The 15,854-nt window shown below is 43.3% G+C and overlaps 2 protein-coding genes across 5 annotated transcripts in view; one reads left to right on the plus strand and one right to left on the minus strand.

Moving 5' to 3' along the window:
- Positions 1–15,492, plus strand: part of NPTN (neuroplastin) — a 73,217-nt gene extending 57,725 nt beyond the window's left edge. For 2 of the 4 annotated variants that reach the window (XM_011932965.1, XM_011932967.1), the window contains 5 exons: positions 1,235–1,368; positions 4,547–4,820; positions 11,972–11,993; positions 13,552–13,626; positions 14,472–15,492. In XM_011932965.1, the coding sequence (XP_011788355.1) occupies positions 1,235–1,368; positions 4,547–4,820; positions 11,972–11,993; positions 13,552–13,612 (491 nt within the window). In that variant the 3' untranslated portion in view covers positions 13,613–13,626; positions 14,472–15,492. The remainder of the gene's footprint in view (positions 1–1,234; positions 1,369–4,546; positions 4,821–11,971; positions 11,994–13,551; positions 13,627–14,471) is intronic. The other 2 variants (XM_011932966.1, XM_011932968.1) reach the window with 1 other exon arrangement.
- Positions 15,493–15,498: 6 nt separating this feature from the next.
- REC114 (REC114 meiotic recombination protein) overlaps positions 15,499–15,854 on the minus strand; it is a 123,731-nt gene continuing 123,375 nt past the window's right edge. Inside the window, exon 6 of the mRNA XM_011932969.1 lies at positions 15,499–15,755. Coding sequence (XP_011788359.1) covers positions 15,591–15,755 — 165 coding nt within the window. The 3' untranslated portion in view covers positions 15,499–15,590. The remainder of the gene's footprint in view (positions 15,756–15,854) is intronic.

The raw sequence follows: 15,854 nt of genomic DNA on the forward strand, positions 1-15,854 counted from the left end.
GATAGAGCAAGACTCCGTCTCAAAAAAAAAAAAAAAAAAATTACTGTAACTGGTGAAGGATTGGCGGGTAATACAGTTAAGATAAAAGAAAGCTAAATCCAGAGAATTAGCTTTTATCCCAGACTTCTTTGATCCTTGAAACTTACTTAATTTTTAGACTACAGTTGCTGTTTATTTCTTCCTAAGTGATCCCTATAAATAGAGAAGAGCAACAGCCTCTAGTATGTCTTGAAAGTCCTTCTATATTGGGTTCAGTCTAGGAATTGTTGCAAATCAGGTGTCCAAGGCAGATTCTTAAGTTGTTAATAAAAGGTCTTGGGGCCAGGTGCAGATGCAAATACCTGTAATCCCAGCACTGTGGGAGGCCAAGCTGAGAGGATCACTGAGGTCAGGAGTGCAGGACCAGCCTTTGCAATGTAGTAAAGACCTCGTCTGTACAAGAAATTTAAAAATTAACCAGATGTGGTGGCATGTGCCTGTAGTTCTAGCTACTCGGGAGCTGAAGATCACTTAAGCCCAGGAGCTTGAGGCTACAGTGAGCAGTGATCATGCCACTATGCTCCAGCCTGGACGATAGAATAAGACCCCATCTCAGTCAATCATTCAATAAAAAAAAAAATCTCTTGGGAGACTGGTTGAATTTCCTGTTCATTCCTTTCTTCTTCCTTGTGAAGACCAGTTTCTGGATTCCCTCTTTCCTGGGAGAGCCTTGGTCATTGTTATTCATTGAGTAGCTTTTCCAAGCATTCATTGTTTTTACATACCTTGTAATAGGACTTGATTGTAGTTGTTTTATCTCAGAATCTCATTTTCTTAAGGGAATGTGTGATATTTGACAGGATGCATAATTGGTGTTCATGCAGGTGTTTTAAGAAAAACTTGGGCTGATAGAAGAGTTAATAGCATTTGTTTGCATTTTCTTTAAAGGTGGGCTTAATCGAGGGCAGTTGGGCCTACAACCTTTTCCAGTAGGTTGGAGAATCACCTGCATTAGTAGAGCCTCACGTATTAGTAACCCTGGTATCTGCCTGGGCATCTTTAATGGGTGGGAGTAGAGGATGGGATTGGTCCCTTTACCCTATTCTGACCTGAAGTGCTCTTCATCAAAGCTGAGTATGACAGTAAGCATAAAGACTGATTACATTACAAGCAGGGCTCTGAGCCAGAAGGTGGGGCCTTTGTATCCTGTTTGGAGTAGGCTTCCATGGTAACTGCATCTAACGCTTTCTCACAGCCGCTCCTGACATCACTGGCCATAAACGGAGTGAGAACAAGAATGAAGGGCAGGATGCCACGATGTATTGCAAGTCAGTTGGCTACCCCCACCCAGACTGGATATGGCGCAAGAAGGAGAACGGGATGCCCATGGTAAGTAGGAGGCAGGCCCGGGGTCTCTGGTTACTGGAGTTTTCCCTGCAGAGGTCCAGACATGTGGGTCAGTTACTTTGCTAGTTGTATCCTCAGATGTGTGCATGGCGAGGGTCACCCTTTCTAGAATCACGAACAGTTTACAGCATGAATCAAGAGGTCATTGATAGTCTCTTCCAGCACAAAAATCCCTGTACATGATTTGTTAAAGCTGTCCATCTGGTAAGAGATTAGATTGCTCACTGTATTAGTCCATTCTCACACTGCTATAAATAACTTTCAGAGACTGGGTAATTTATAAAGAAAAAAGGTTTAATTGGCTCATAATTCCACTGGCTTTACAGGAAGCATTGCCAGGGAGGCCTCAGGAAACACAGGAAAGATGATCTTTCCTATCGTAGACAACAGAGTGACATCTGGCCTGCTTTGAGTTTTATTGCTTTCAGATTACTGTAACTAAAGGTGAGGCATTGACAGGTAATATAGTTAAGATAAAAGAAAGCTAAATCCAAAGAATTAGCCTCCCCCTCAGGCTTCTTTGATCCTTGAAACTTTACCTATTTTTTAGACTACAGTTGCTCTTTATTTCTTCCTAAATGATCCCTATAAGTAGAGAAACTTAGAATCATGGTGGAAGGCGGAGGGGAAGCAAGCAAGTCCTATGTGACTGGAAAGGAGGAAGAGAGCGAGGGAAGGAGGTGCTGTACACTTTTAAACAACCAGGTCTCATAGGGTCTCATGAGAATTTACTGTCACAGGAACTTGAGCAAGGGGGATATCCGCCCCCACGAACCTGTCACCTCCCACAAGGCCCCTCCTCCAACACTGGGGATTATAATTCAACATGAAATTGGGGTGGAGACAAAATCTAATCCATATCACTTGCCTTCAGGATAGGACACTGAAAGAACTGAGCCTAATTCTCATCTATTTATCCTGAAGAAAATACTGTTCTTGAAGTGGTCTTAGAGTACCTGCCTTGTTTTTTAGGAAACAAAGTACTGAGGGCAATTACTAGTACATTCCTGCAACACAGAACATACTGATAAGGAATTGGGGCAACCTGAGGAGGCCCAAGGGCAGCCTTGGCAGCCTTAGACGTTGGGAACCTGATGGTATTTGCCCCAGAAAAGGTCAAAGAGAACATCTTTTCTGATCAGTGGGATGATTCATGATGGTGTTTGGAGAGTCAGAGCTTTAGACCCTCACTTTCTCATTATGATTGTTGACCCGTTACCTTTTCTGTCAGAGAAGGTGTCAGCATTCCTCCTATCCCGGGGATCCTCTTTGATTATGTCTTCAGAATCCAAAAGGACCCTAAAGATCATTAATCCATCTTCTTTGGAAGGGTTCCATAATAGCCAAGATAAATTAGTGGCAAAACCAAGAATTCTGTCTAGTTTTTTAAAAAATTTCAAGTCCATTATTCTTCCCACTTCATGACATCTCGATAATAAAATGTTGAGTTGTGGTAATGACTCCAATATCAGCGATGATTTCCGAGACCCGTTAACAAGGGGGAGCAGATGAGGATTGGAGAGGTGAAGATGCTGAGTTGAGTCTTTTTTACAAGACACTAAACTTTCTAAGGCACTGGCGAGGAAATGTCCTCTTCTCTCTGCTGGTCACTGGGAAGAAGTGCCCTTGAGCTTTTGCCAAAGCAGGTTGGAATGAACTCAGTATGTGTTTTAATCTGAAAGATAAAGCTTGAGGCATCACAGACTAGCTGTTTTAAAAGCTACGAGTTCCCCATTTCAGAGGTACCTGCACTCAAATGCTGACAAGATTGTATGCTATATCTAGAATCATTTCCAGGATAATATTCCCCTTTTTCTCTCCTATTTCTGATTGTGCTTTAGTTTTTGCAGGGTAAAGACACATGAGTCTGTTTTTTCCCTGCCGGGATCTCATGAGCTGAGTGCAGTGAGCCATCCTGCTGAGTCCCGGCCTCTGCCTGTGCACTCTTGCACCTCTGCCTTCGCACCCATGTGAATCCCTGCCTGCACTGTGCCTCCTTATTTGATCAGCTGTCCTCCTCCACAGTCTACTGCAAATGTTAGCTCATCTGGGAAGCTTTCCCTGCCTCTTGCCGGCAGTGGCCGCTCCCTGTGCCCTGCAGCACTCTATACACACTCTGCTGGGGCTTCTTAACACAGTCCTGTAATCAGTCATCCCTCTTTGGATGTCTGGGTCCCTTTTGAGGCCAAGCTCCTTATTCATTTTTAGGTCTGCCTTCTCCCTATCTCACCTTCTCCCTCCCACCTACCCTTAGTAGGATGTAAAGCATGCAACATATTTTAGTAAATATTTATTCTATTTTATTTGTTTGTTTTGTTTTGTGTTAAGACAGGGTCTTGCTCTGTCTACCAGGCTGGAGTGCAGCAACTTCCTAGGTTCAAGTGATCCTCCTGCCTCAGCCTTCTGTGTAGCTGGGACCACAGGTGTACACTACTATGCTCAGCTAATTTTGTTTTTGATTTTTTGTAGAGATGGGGGGTCTCAGTTTGTTGCCGAGGCCAGTCTTGAACTCCTGGGCTCAAGTGATCCTCCCACCTTAGCTTCCTAAAGTACTGAGATTATAGGCATGAACCTCTATGCCCAGCCATAAACATTTGTTGGTTGATTGAATAACCTTTCCTCTTAACCCTGTAGTCCTTAAATGAAAGTTATGAATTTCCCCCAGTCTGACTAGGAATGAGTTCCTAGCATTGTTTGTGGAGGAAGTTTAAGAAGACTTCTTCAGAACTCACCAAGCATGAAGTCAGTGTGCTGACTCTGAGGTCATCAGAGAGGTCTGAGGTCCCTAGGCATGCCTGACTGTGGGGGTTGCACCCCTCCTCCCGCCATGCTCTTTTTGCTGTGGTTTCTTACCTGGTGTTTGAGGAAGCATTTACTAGGTTGTTGGACTTTTCTGAGTCTCTAGGCAGTAGGACCTGCACTCATTTCGTGGAAGTTGGGCAAGTCCGAGGACCGATGGTAAGGGAGGCTCGCCTGGCTCTGTCAGAAGTGTGTTGATTTGTTGTTGTTGATACTGAAGGGAAATCATTAATGAAATGTCCCTAGACACTGCTTCTTCGTACTGGCTGGTGCCTGAAAAGAATGGAGAGCAGTGTCACCCTCTCTTGAACATGAGCTCAATTACTCACTCTCACCTTTGTGTATTATCACTTCTTTGCAGGACATTGTCAACACCTCTGGCCGCTTCTTCATCATCAACAAGGAAAATTACACTGAGTTGAACATTGTGAACCTGCAGATCACAGAAGACCCTGGCGAGTATGAATGTAACGCCACCAACGCCATTGGCTCCGCCTCTGTTGTCACTGTCCTCAGGGTGCGGAGCCACCTGGCCCCACTCTGGCCTTTCTTGGGAATTCTGGCTGAAATTATCATCCTTGTGGTGATCATTGTTGTGTATGAGAAGAGGAAGAGGCCAGATGAGGTTCCTGACGGTAAGGGCATCCCTACAAAATAGCTGTACTGCTGGGGTTGGTTCCTTCGGGTGGTTTCCAAGTACCCAAAGAGGACTATAGGGATGTTGGGATTCAATCCCTAAAGGAAAGAAGGAAAATTCTTATACCAGTTTCTAACCTACCCCCTACCCGTAAGATTTTTTTTTCTTTCTTTCTTTTTTTTTTTTGCATTAGCCATCTAGAGCTGTCCTTAGCTCTCTCCCTCTGTTTGGGTGTTTTCCAAACCCTAGTCCCATCTGCCTTTCAGGCCCCATGCGGTGAATGGGCAGCTGTCAGTCTCTTTGTTCAGCTCTGTCCTCCTTCAATACAGATCATCAGGCAGATTGAGCTTGAGGAGAATCCAAGTCAAGCCTAGAAGCCACCCCAAGATCGCAGGCCACCTGGCCTTTCAGGCAGATTTAAGGTACCTAACTGGTTGTCACATGGTTGCCTGGTGTAGCCCCTGTAGGTAACTGCCCCAGCCCAGTCAGACTGTTCTCAGAAAAGCCATTGGAACGAGCCAACATTTGGTTCCTTGGTTGGTCCCTTTGATAGGTTTCCAAGGCTCTCTACTGGGTGGCTTTCCATCTGTGTCTCACAGACAAAGGAGAGTCTGATGTATCCACCCATCTAGTGTAAGACAGAGATAGCGAAGGCGGAACAAATGGAGTCCATGCCCCGAGGCTATGCCCTCAAGCTGACCTAGGGTCAGAGAAGGGAGGAGATGGTAGCAGCAGAACCACAGCACACCATTAAGCACTAGAAAGAGCAAGAGCTGAAATCGTAGGTTATTGGATATGCCTAGAGTCAGAAAAGCCTTGGGAAATTTTTGGTGATCAATTTTTTTGCCTCTCACCCTGTGAAGGGGGAAGCTGCTGATGGAGACTTCTATCTGCAGTACTTCAGGTTCCCAGCTGGCTCCCCATCCCCACCCTATAACATGACCAGCGTAAAGAAATTAATTGGCCAACTGTTAACCACCACAAGTCTGTCCCTGGCTAGACTAGACAGATGGTTGTGCCCCTGGGCTCAGTGGCAGCCAACCTGGGGTAATGGTGGGGTTGCCAGCTGTAGTCCAGCTGTTCTGGGGCCTGTGTTTGTGCACCTGTGGTGCTGTATCCTGCTCCACAGAGCTGGCTGTCCAGTGGAGAATACAAAGTGACGTCTGGTGCCCCCTCAGAAAGAGTGTGGCCCCAGAGGCATGCCATTGGCTTTAGACTCTCTGGGAGGACATGTTTGAGAGCAACAGCCCCTTCCCCATCCTTTTCTTTCTTCTCAGCAGTTCTAAATCTCTCTGCCTGCAGTAAGTAGAGTGAGTGGCTGGTGAGGAGGTTTGTTGATGACACTGACAGTATCTGGTGACTCCCTCCAGGTGTGCACTCAGCAGTGAGCTGGGCAGAGGCATGGGAGGGACGTTGGCTGGGAGCAGATGGCCTCTGTAAATGAGTCTCTAGTTTCCTGCAACCTGGGAGTGTCCCCGGGAGCTTTACTTTCTTACTTTATGAAGTGAACCTGCTTTCTTTGGGATTTCCTATACTCCTAATGCTTTTTTCCTCCAGATATTTCTCTTTCCTGCCACATTAGGACTCCCAAGGCAAGAGTGCACCTTTGTTTAGATCTGGGAGTAAAGGGAAAGAGTTGTCTGTCTCTCGTGTGTTTTCAGCTTGGCTCTGTGGGATCAGTCATGCCTCATTCCTGAAAAGGGCCTTTTTATCCCCCCAGAATGCTTTTCCTTTGCCAGTACCACCTTCCTCAGCCTGCCCTTTGGAAAGGTTGAGAAGCTAAAAAGTCAGGTAACAGAAGGCATAGATGGGCTTCAGAACCTGATTTTTAAATGTTAAGGCAAGGCTGGCCGCCACTGGTGAGAGTGACGCAGCAGCCTATAAGAAGTCACTGCGCTTATGAGGTTGCTATCACAGTGCATGTGGCAGGTTAGATTTGAGAAATGGTTAGGATTGTTCTGTTGGACAAGTGCAGACACCTGCCCAGGGAAGCAGCTCTCTTTTTTTAAGAGTTCCTTGGTGATTGAATTCAAATGGGGGACCAGTTTGTTATAGGAGACATCTGTGGCCAGCAAATCTGAACAGCTTCCTGGAAATACCTCTTTTAAACTAAGTTATTATAGACAGTGAACGAATCCTACCCGTAAAAGAGATGACGGCAGGGTAAGTGCAAAGTAAAATCTCCTTGCTCTAGTCTCTTGGGAGAATACTGTAACGAAAGCAGCGTTTACTTCGTTGTTGTATTGGGGTGAAAAATCTGAGACGCTGGAATAATCACAATGTTTGCCTTCTCTCTTTCCCTTCCTGCCAGCCAGTGAGGGCCAGGCTCCACTCTCCATCCTCACACCCTGCCCTTGCTCCAGCATTTCCATTCTGTTTTTCTCCTCTGTCTCTTTCTCTTTTTCTCTCAAATTCCTCCCTGTTTCCACCCCTGCCCGCTTTTCTTCTCCTTTCCTGGAAGTAATCATTAAACAAAAGAAAAAGTTGAATGTTCTTTGGTGAGTTTTCCTTCTTCTCTGCCTTTTCCTTCTTTAGCCAGTTCCCCTCAACCCCTGTGCACTCCATAGGAAGGACAAACTTACCTGTCTGCTTTCTTCCCATGCGCTCCTCCCCAAATTTTCATTTAGATCATATACATACACTCCTTTTTGGAATAAATAAAGAGGTACATTATATTTGGCACAAACTTGGGAGTGATAGAGGTGATTAAGTGTTTACCTATCAGATAACTATCTGTGGCTCTGTGTTGGATTTTTTTTACATCATTAGGAAAATGGGGATTTTTTATAGGCCTGGCATACTTCTCCTTTGCCAACTAGCACTTTATCATCAAGATACACCCATGGCTCATTTCAGACTCACTGAACTTTTTTTATGTGAAGGCACAGTCTTCATATTTTGGGCAGTCTGTGAGTTCTTGGTAACCCATCCCCTTACTACAAAAGCACTAAGTGAACAATACGAAAGTATAAAAGTACAAATTTCAACTTATATAGTTTAGTTTATGTTTCACTAGAAAATCAAATATTATGGCCGGGCACGGTGGCTCAAGCCTGTAATCCCAGCACTTTGGGAGGCCGAGACGGGCGGATCACGAGGTCAGGAGATCGAGACCATCCTGGCTAACACGGTGAAACCCCGTCTCTACTAAAAACTACAAAAAACTAGCCGGGCGAGGTGGTGGCGCCTGTAGTCCCAGCTACTCGGGAGGCTGAGGCAGGAGAATGGCGTGAACCCGGGAGGCGGAGCTTGCAGTGAGCTGAGATCCGGCCACAGCACTCCAGCCTGGGTGACAGAGAGACACTCCGTCTCAAAAAAAAAAAGAAAATCAAATATTACTTTAGATTTCTCACATTGAAAATGCTTAGGATTGAGGTTTAGCTGCTTCCTTTAAAAAAAAAAAAAAAAAAAAAGCCCCATGTCTTTTTTCTTGATCTACTGGAGTATTCTCAGGCCATTTCCAACATGAAAGTTCCCACCTGCGTCCCTTTAGTCCCCTGTGTGGTCTCTTTGAGGATCAGTGCCCACTACGTTGTCTTCTAGGTGGATTAATCTACAGATCACCTTTACCTTCAGTATTTTCAGGAACAGGTGAATCATGGAGTCAAATAAGAGCTTTTTTTGTTCACTTTACTCACCACTTGACTGTATTCCCTGAAAATGTTAAGTGATAATTCTCTAAAAAGATCAGGTCAAGCTATCAGCCTCTAGCCTTCCATCCATGTCACAGCTGGGCACCTGCTTGGGTGTGTCTTCTGTGTTGGTGTCCTGCCGACTGCACTCCAGGAGCAGTCAGCATGTGCTCTCAAGTCTCCCCTCCCCAGGCCCTGGAGGAATGAATGGGGGAGTGAACCCACTTAGTTGCTGAGGCCTTCAGTTCTTCTGGATATTTTAGTGACCTCACAGACAGCAAATTAAAACAGGAGCTGATTTAAGAAAAGTGCTGGCACCAAAAAAGAACTTTCTGTTTTTACATTGGGATAATTGCTATAAGCAAGTCAAAGGGACTCTCTTCAAGTTACTGATGGGGAAGATATTTGAGGCTTTTTGGGGGGCCATTTTTAGTGGCTCTGATATATCCAAGCTCTTTTAGACACTTTAGAATGAAGAGCTGTTCTAATGTTCCAAAATCTATTAGTTGGTCAAAACATTTGGTAGCATGTGAAGCTTTATGCAGGCTAGGGATATTGGAAAAGAAATGTGGCTTTTAAGATGACCCCTAAAACATGCACTCAGTGTCTAGGCTGTTGTCTAGGGGCCATCTGTCAGTAACAAGTTACCTTATGGAGAAAATGCAATAGAACCAAACAAGGAAGGAAATAGGAAGTAACTCTTAGTCTCTCTTGGGTTTAATGCTAACCTGCTAAGGTCAGGCAAAATTTAAGTGAATTTAGAAACCATAAAACCTTCTAGTGAGATGAATGCAGTGACAAAGGACCTTTGACTAGAGAGTCAGCTCTTCATTATTCGGACTTTAAAGTCATCTTTTTGGAGGTGATATTGTATTAGGCAGTCTGGTATTTACTAGACCTTGCAGAGCACCCCTTCTAGATGAGGCGGATATAGGGGGAGCGAGAGCTGTGGTCCATTCAGTTGGGAAGATGGAATATGCAGATAAATCAGTGTGTGCTACAGCTCCACCGGGAACTTCACTTTCATAAGGTGGATTCCAGAAGCATCTTGTTTCCATTCTCCCCCAAGTCCTCTTCCTCTCATCCAGCCAGTGGCTGTAATACTGAGGTGGAGAGAACAGTCATTGTTTAAGCTGGCTATCTTTTGGCCTGAGGGTTTGGGGTATGTTGATATTTGTCGGTTACTATGACTTCTTTTTTTTCCCCCCTCAATTGCATCAAACCCTTAAAACATGGTGGTAAGTGAGCGATATGCATGCTTTTGGAGTTTGTTTAATCTCCGCTTCAGTCTATACGATGCACAGTTCATAATGTTAACACTTTTCTTCAAGTTTACTTCATTCACTTTCACAACTAATTTGGATTTCAGTTTGCTGTTTAATCCTCATTTACTTTGATTTTTGTATCTTTTTCTGTAATTCTGTTCTTTCCCTCTCCCCTGACTTCCCTGTTAGGGGTCAAGTCGTTTGTCTGACCTGTAGGGGAGAGTGGTGCTGCAGATAGTGATTCAGTCCAGGAGAGTGGGGAGACATGAGGCTCTTTTGTTTGTCAGTGTGAAAGTGGATTTGGGGAGACAGATGAAGGGGGCTCCTGGGATTTTCCCCCTTGTGAATCTCAGCTGCTCCCACTTGCAGGCATGGCAGCTACGCCGGAGGCACTGTCGCTAAAACACCTCCATGCAACCCTTTGCATGTTACCAGCTTGTTGGGCTGGAAAGTGACATTACTAATCAGACACCAGGGAATACCCACACTCCAAAAGGAAAAACAGCCCGTGGTGTGAGGTGCTTGGGTTGGTGCCTACAGTGTCATGCTTTGAAAAGATTAGCCTGGCTATTGCGATTCTCCCTCCCCTGCTTTTTATTTTAAATTTGGGAGTAGATTGGTGTATTCTTGATTCAGCTATCTTGCATTAGAATTTTGTATTTTCGAGTGCACAGCCAGAGCACTAAAAATATTCCAAGTTTGCTCCTGTGTCTTTTCATTTAAATCCCCAAAGTGCTTAGTTCCTAGCATGTAGCTGAGCTGACTTGGCCGGGATGCTGAGCATTAGGATGTTGTGAGGGGAGAATTTAGGCTGGGCTTGTGTGTCTTAGTACCTGGTATGTCTTTGCATCTCTCCACTGCATACACAGCACACAGATGTCTTGGGTGTCCTTAAGTCTCAGTTTGTTCTCTGTACCTGTTTGATAGCGTATACTGTTGTTAGTAGTGGACTCCTGTGGACACTAGTGTGTCGCTAGCCTATTGTTCTGGCTGATGAGTCATTGGTTTGTGGTTAGTTCTTTTTTTTGAAATCCTTTTTTGCTCCAGTCACTGTGTGTGCTGGCGGTGGCTTTGCCTCTCCGTTGCCTCGAAGGAACAGGTGGAGCAATGTCTCCCTCTGACAGACATTACTCCCGACGTGTGCTCCTGCAGATGCCTACACCGAGACTGTAATCTCCATAACTGCTTCATGTGCACCAAGCCCCCTTGTGGAATCCTGCTGAGAGTTTTTCTAGAAGCCTTCAGTGAAATCAAACTGTTCTGAATCATTTAGTCCACCTGACTTTTGTATAATAAAAACAAACTAAGAGCACTTACTTGTTCCCTTCCCCTTGTGGGCCTTTTTAAAACATTCTGTCTCTGTGAATGTATATCTCTGCTTAAAGGGGATCAAGTTGCACTTAGCTGAAACATGAAAGACTTATAAATCAGAACCATAAAGTATCAATTTAAGAAGGCTTAAACTCATATAATGTCAGCTTTTTGATTTTAAAAAAGTTATCTCATGGCTCCCCTGGGTTTGGCTTCTGGTTTTGGCCAGGGCACAAGAGTGAGCCTGTCTTTCTGAAGTCTTTTCTAGAGGGATGTCACCACTGTTCAGCTCTCCTCGGTGTGTCACAGAACATCCTCTGGTGTACATACACTTGTTGCTGGCATAGCCCAGCATGGCTGACCCAATTTAGGTTGAACTGTTGTGGTTGCCTCTTCTCAATCTCATTCTCCAGACTAAAGACTCTTCTAAAGATTACAAAACAGCAAGAAAAATAGAGTGCCCTTTGGGGAAGTGAGGATGTGTGGCTAAATGTACAGATTGTACACATCCATTCACATTGCAGGATTGAGCCAAAACTGCATGCATTCACCACAAGAAAACAAACAGCAGGATTTTACAACTGAAATGTTGGTTTGTCTTCTCATCTATTTAAGAGTGAACCACTGGAACTTGGGGACAAGATGAGTATAACAATGTTGCAGCCTATCTGTCCGCTACAGTTGCAGTTTTTCATGACAAGCATTCAAAGTGTTAACTAAAACCATTGAAACAACATACCTGCCATTTAAACTTGAATCTAGAAATAATAACTCCATGAGTGTTTTGCACCTCCAGATGGAATGGCCTTTAATAAATGCTGTGAGTAGCCATGATTGCCACTTGCAGTTTGCTATTCTATTAATCCTTATGCAGAATCTAACAGTTTTCTTCTTTCTTCTCTTATCTCTCATGGATTTTTAAAAAACTGAACACCATGTAGATGATGAACCAGCTGGACCAATGTAAGTACTTTATTGGACATCGATTGAACAGTATCTGATTGAATTATGTTGTGTTTGCAGTTTAATCAAATGGAGTAGCTAAGATTGGAGGGGAAGACAGTGAGTGGAAATGAAGGTTGCAGTGTTGTAGATTTCTTAGCTTGACACAGATCTGACTAAAAACAACTTGATTCTCAGGATAGGCTATGCAGTCTTGTTTTCAGTGGCCATACAAAGTGGAATACCATGCAAAAAACTTTTTTTCAAATTTTGCATATTCGATATGCTTAAAATGTGGGGGAAATGGCCAGTATATCTGAGGCTGCCCGTTTTGTCAATGTTAAAACATTTCTGATCCCAAGCATTTCAGATGAGGAATACTCAACCTGTAGAGCTACTTAAGGAATGTTTTTTAACGCACTCATACTGTGCCACAAAATTTCTCACTACACCAGGGATGGCAGTAAAAGAGTCCCTGTATTTCCATGTGTTACACTTTCAAAAGTTGTTATTGACCAAGTTTAACTCGTGTAATGCAATTTGAGGCTGGACTGTAGCCTGGATAAACCGTCTAGCCCCATTAACAATTGCTGGTATCCAAGAGAGAGGGTACTGCAGGTATGGAATCAATCTAAGCTGGGCAGAATCTCCTAGAGTTGGACTAAAGAGTGAGAAGCAGACAAACAGCACCCAAACTTGTTAAGTACCAGAGGGCCCAGCACTGCCAGCTTATGATTACCTCTTTTTTTTTTTTGAGACAGTCTTGCTCTGTCACCCAGGCTGGAGTGCAGTGGCGCAATCTCAGCTCACTGCAAGCTCCGCCTCCCGGGTTCACGCCATTCTCCTGCCTCAGCCTCCCGAGTAGCTGGGACTACAGGCGCCTATCACCACTGCCGGTCAATCTTTTGTATTTTTAGTAGAGACGGGGGTTTCACCGTGTTAGCCTGGATGGTCTCGATCTCCTGACCTCATGATCCACCCGCCTCGGCCTCCCAAAGTGCTGGGACTACAGGCGTGAGCCACTGCACCCGGCCATGATTACCTTTTATCAGTTGAGAAGGGACAGTGGTGTTGTGTTCAGTGGAGAAAAGTTTTACATATTCTCACCTGTATAGTAATTATAGTTCAGAAATCAAAGGGAAAGTACTTGTCTGCCTTGGGGGTCAAAAGGAGGATAAAATCAGGTATATACAGGTTGAGTCTACCTACTGCCAAAATCCATAATCTGAAATGCTTCAAAATCCGAAGTTTTTTTGTGTGCTCACTTGATGCTCAAAGGAAATGCTCATTGGAGCATTTTGAATTTTGGGTTTTCAGATTAGGGATGCTGAACTGGTAAGTATAATGCAAATGTTCCAAAATCTAAAAAATTCAAAATCTGAAACATTTATGATCCCAAGCATTTCAGATGAGGGATACTTCACCTGTAGCTACTTAGTGAATGTTTTTTTTATGCACTCATATTGTGCCACAAAATTTCTTACAACACCAGGGATGGCAGTAAGTGAATTTCCATATGTTATACTTTCAAAAGTTATTGACTGAGTTTAACTCATGTAATGCAATTTTTCCTCCAAAGGAAAACCAACTCTACCAACAATCACAAAGATAAAAACTTGCGCCAGAGAAACACAAATTAAGTACTGCTTACAATGTAAGTATGGCCTTCTTTAGCAGTTTTTAAAATTATATTCAAATGAATGTACTTCTATTGACCTTTTTACAACTTCAGTAATTGGTGTTATGTTGTAAAATCTTTTAATTCATTTCAGAGCAGCTGATAATGATGAAGCCAGTTCTGTCTGCCCAGTTTAGGGACTGGAAAGGAACATTTTTCAGCTGCATTTTTTGTTGTTGTTTGGATTTTTTAACATGGAGTCTCACTCTGTTGCCCAGGTTGCAGTGCAGTGGTGTGATCTTGGCTCACTGCAACCTCTGCCTCCCGGGTTCAAGCAGTTCTCCTGCCGCAGCCTCCTAAGTAGCTGGGATTCCAGGTGCCCACCACTACGCCCAGCTAAATTTTGTATTTTTAGTAGAGACAGGGTTTCATATCATGTTGGCCAGGGTGGTCTTGAACTCCTGACCTCAAGTGATCTACCTGCCTCAGCCTCCTGAAAGTGCTGGGATTACAGGCATGAGCCACTGCACTCTGCCATCAGGTGCACTGTCACATGTTTATATAAATGCCATTTCAGAAGACATGTTTTAAAATAAGTACTTTTCCACATTATATCTTTACAAAGAGGTGAAATTGTCACCTTCTTAGGTGGATTATTCCCAGAGGCCTGCTAGTCTTACCTCATACATGGGGGCAAGACAAGAATGGTGGCCAGGCAGCAGCAGGGCCAGAATGTCATCTTGTTAGGCACATGGAGATCAGAATTTCACACCACATCCTTGAGTATGCTGTTTGAACCAAAGCTTTGTGTGGCACTCGGTGTAGTTGTGAGTGACAGTGCATATTCCCTTTATAATTTCCGAATACATATTTCTTTACAGATCTTTAGGTTCCTGAAACTGGTGGCAACATGACCTGCTAAATCTTCTGCTTGGACCTCTTTGGTTCTCTCCCCTTTCAAGTGAGCAACACCACAATGACTGTCTAAAGCATGCCTTATTTAGCCTCTCCTGTAAGGGTGATCTAGCCAGGTACATTTTAAACAATGCTTCAGTGTAGAAGGTGTAAACTATTTTGGGCTTGATGTGCTGTGAATGTTGCTTTTTTTCCTTTGTTAAAATATTTAAATAGAAGTGAAAAGGTCCTCTGAGGATCAGATCATGCATGCGCCATTTTTTACTTAATGCAGCTGTTAAATTGGCAAAGCTCTAAAATGCACTGCTGCCATCTAGTGATACATTTTTGTAAAGTACAGCAAAACCTACAGATATATACAGTATATAAATATATATATATATATTTATATTTTTGGGGGTGGGAGAAATCCAAAATAAAGTAAATGCTTGTTTCATTTTTAAGCTGCTGATATTCATTCCTTATTGTATGTTGTCATGAGGAAATTGTGCAGTTCTGGTACATAAAGATGAGTAATATAAACTGAAATCTATAATTTTAAGGGCTTAACCTGTGACTTTAATAAGCTGGAACAGTCCACTGAATGGGTATAATGAATTGCAGTATATACGTATGATTGCTTTTTAAGTGATTATCTTTTCTTTTGTTAAGTCATGTAAATTCATAAATCCTTTTGCACTGATGTGTTGAACCTTATTCTTGTACATTCAATCAAGGCAAACTTTTATAATTTTTCTTTTGTTTCCAATGACCTTGAAATGTTATAGCATGGTGATATTCTATGCAACTATAGTTATACTTTTTGGTTTGACACTGTATTTTTTCACATTGATTTACTGGTTGATGATAGATTTTATAACCTAACAGGGTTCTCATGCGGTGCGTAACTGTAGATGCATGTACTTGTGTTTTGTGTAATTATTGAAGTGCAATGATGTATAAAAGTGGATTCACCTGTTTTTAAAAATAAAACATTGATAAAAGGTGTTTGGAATAATGCTTTTTATTCTAATATCTTCTTTAATTTTAGGAGGAAGCATTTTTCAATACTTTGAAGTTCCTTAGTTATATATGTATACAGAGCATTAATTTCTCAACCCCGCCAGCTTTTTAAGTTCCTTTTCTACCTCTTCCACAAATGCTGGGAAATTCTGATCCATAAGGCACAAACGCAGGAAGGGGCCTAACTCTTCTGCACCCCATGCAGATTGTTCATAGATACGGGGCAGCTCCTCCGAGGCCAGAAGAGTCTGCAGGGATACCAGAAAAGTAGTTACAGATTACAGGTCAGCAATACCTGGCTAATAGAACACAGGCAAATAGTGCTTTAAGGAAAGATTAGAGAAATA

Source organism: Colobus angolensis, unplaced genomic scaffold (assembly GCF_000951035.1).
Source record: "Colobus angolensis palliatus isolate OR3802 unplaced genomic scaffold, Cang.pa_1.0 Scaffold99, whole genome shotgun sequence".
Lineage (NCBI taxonomy): Eukaryota > Metazoa > Chordata > Mammalia > Primates > Cercopithecidae > Colobus > Colobus angolensis.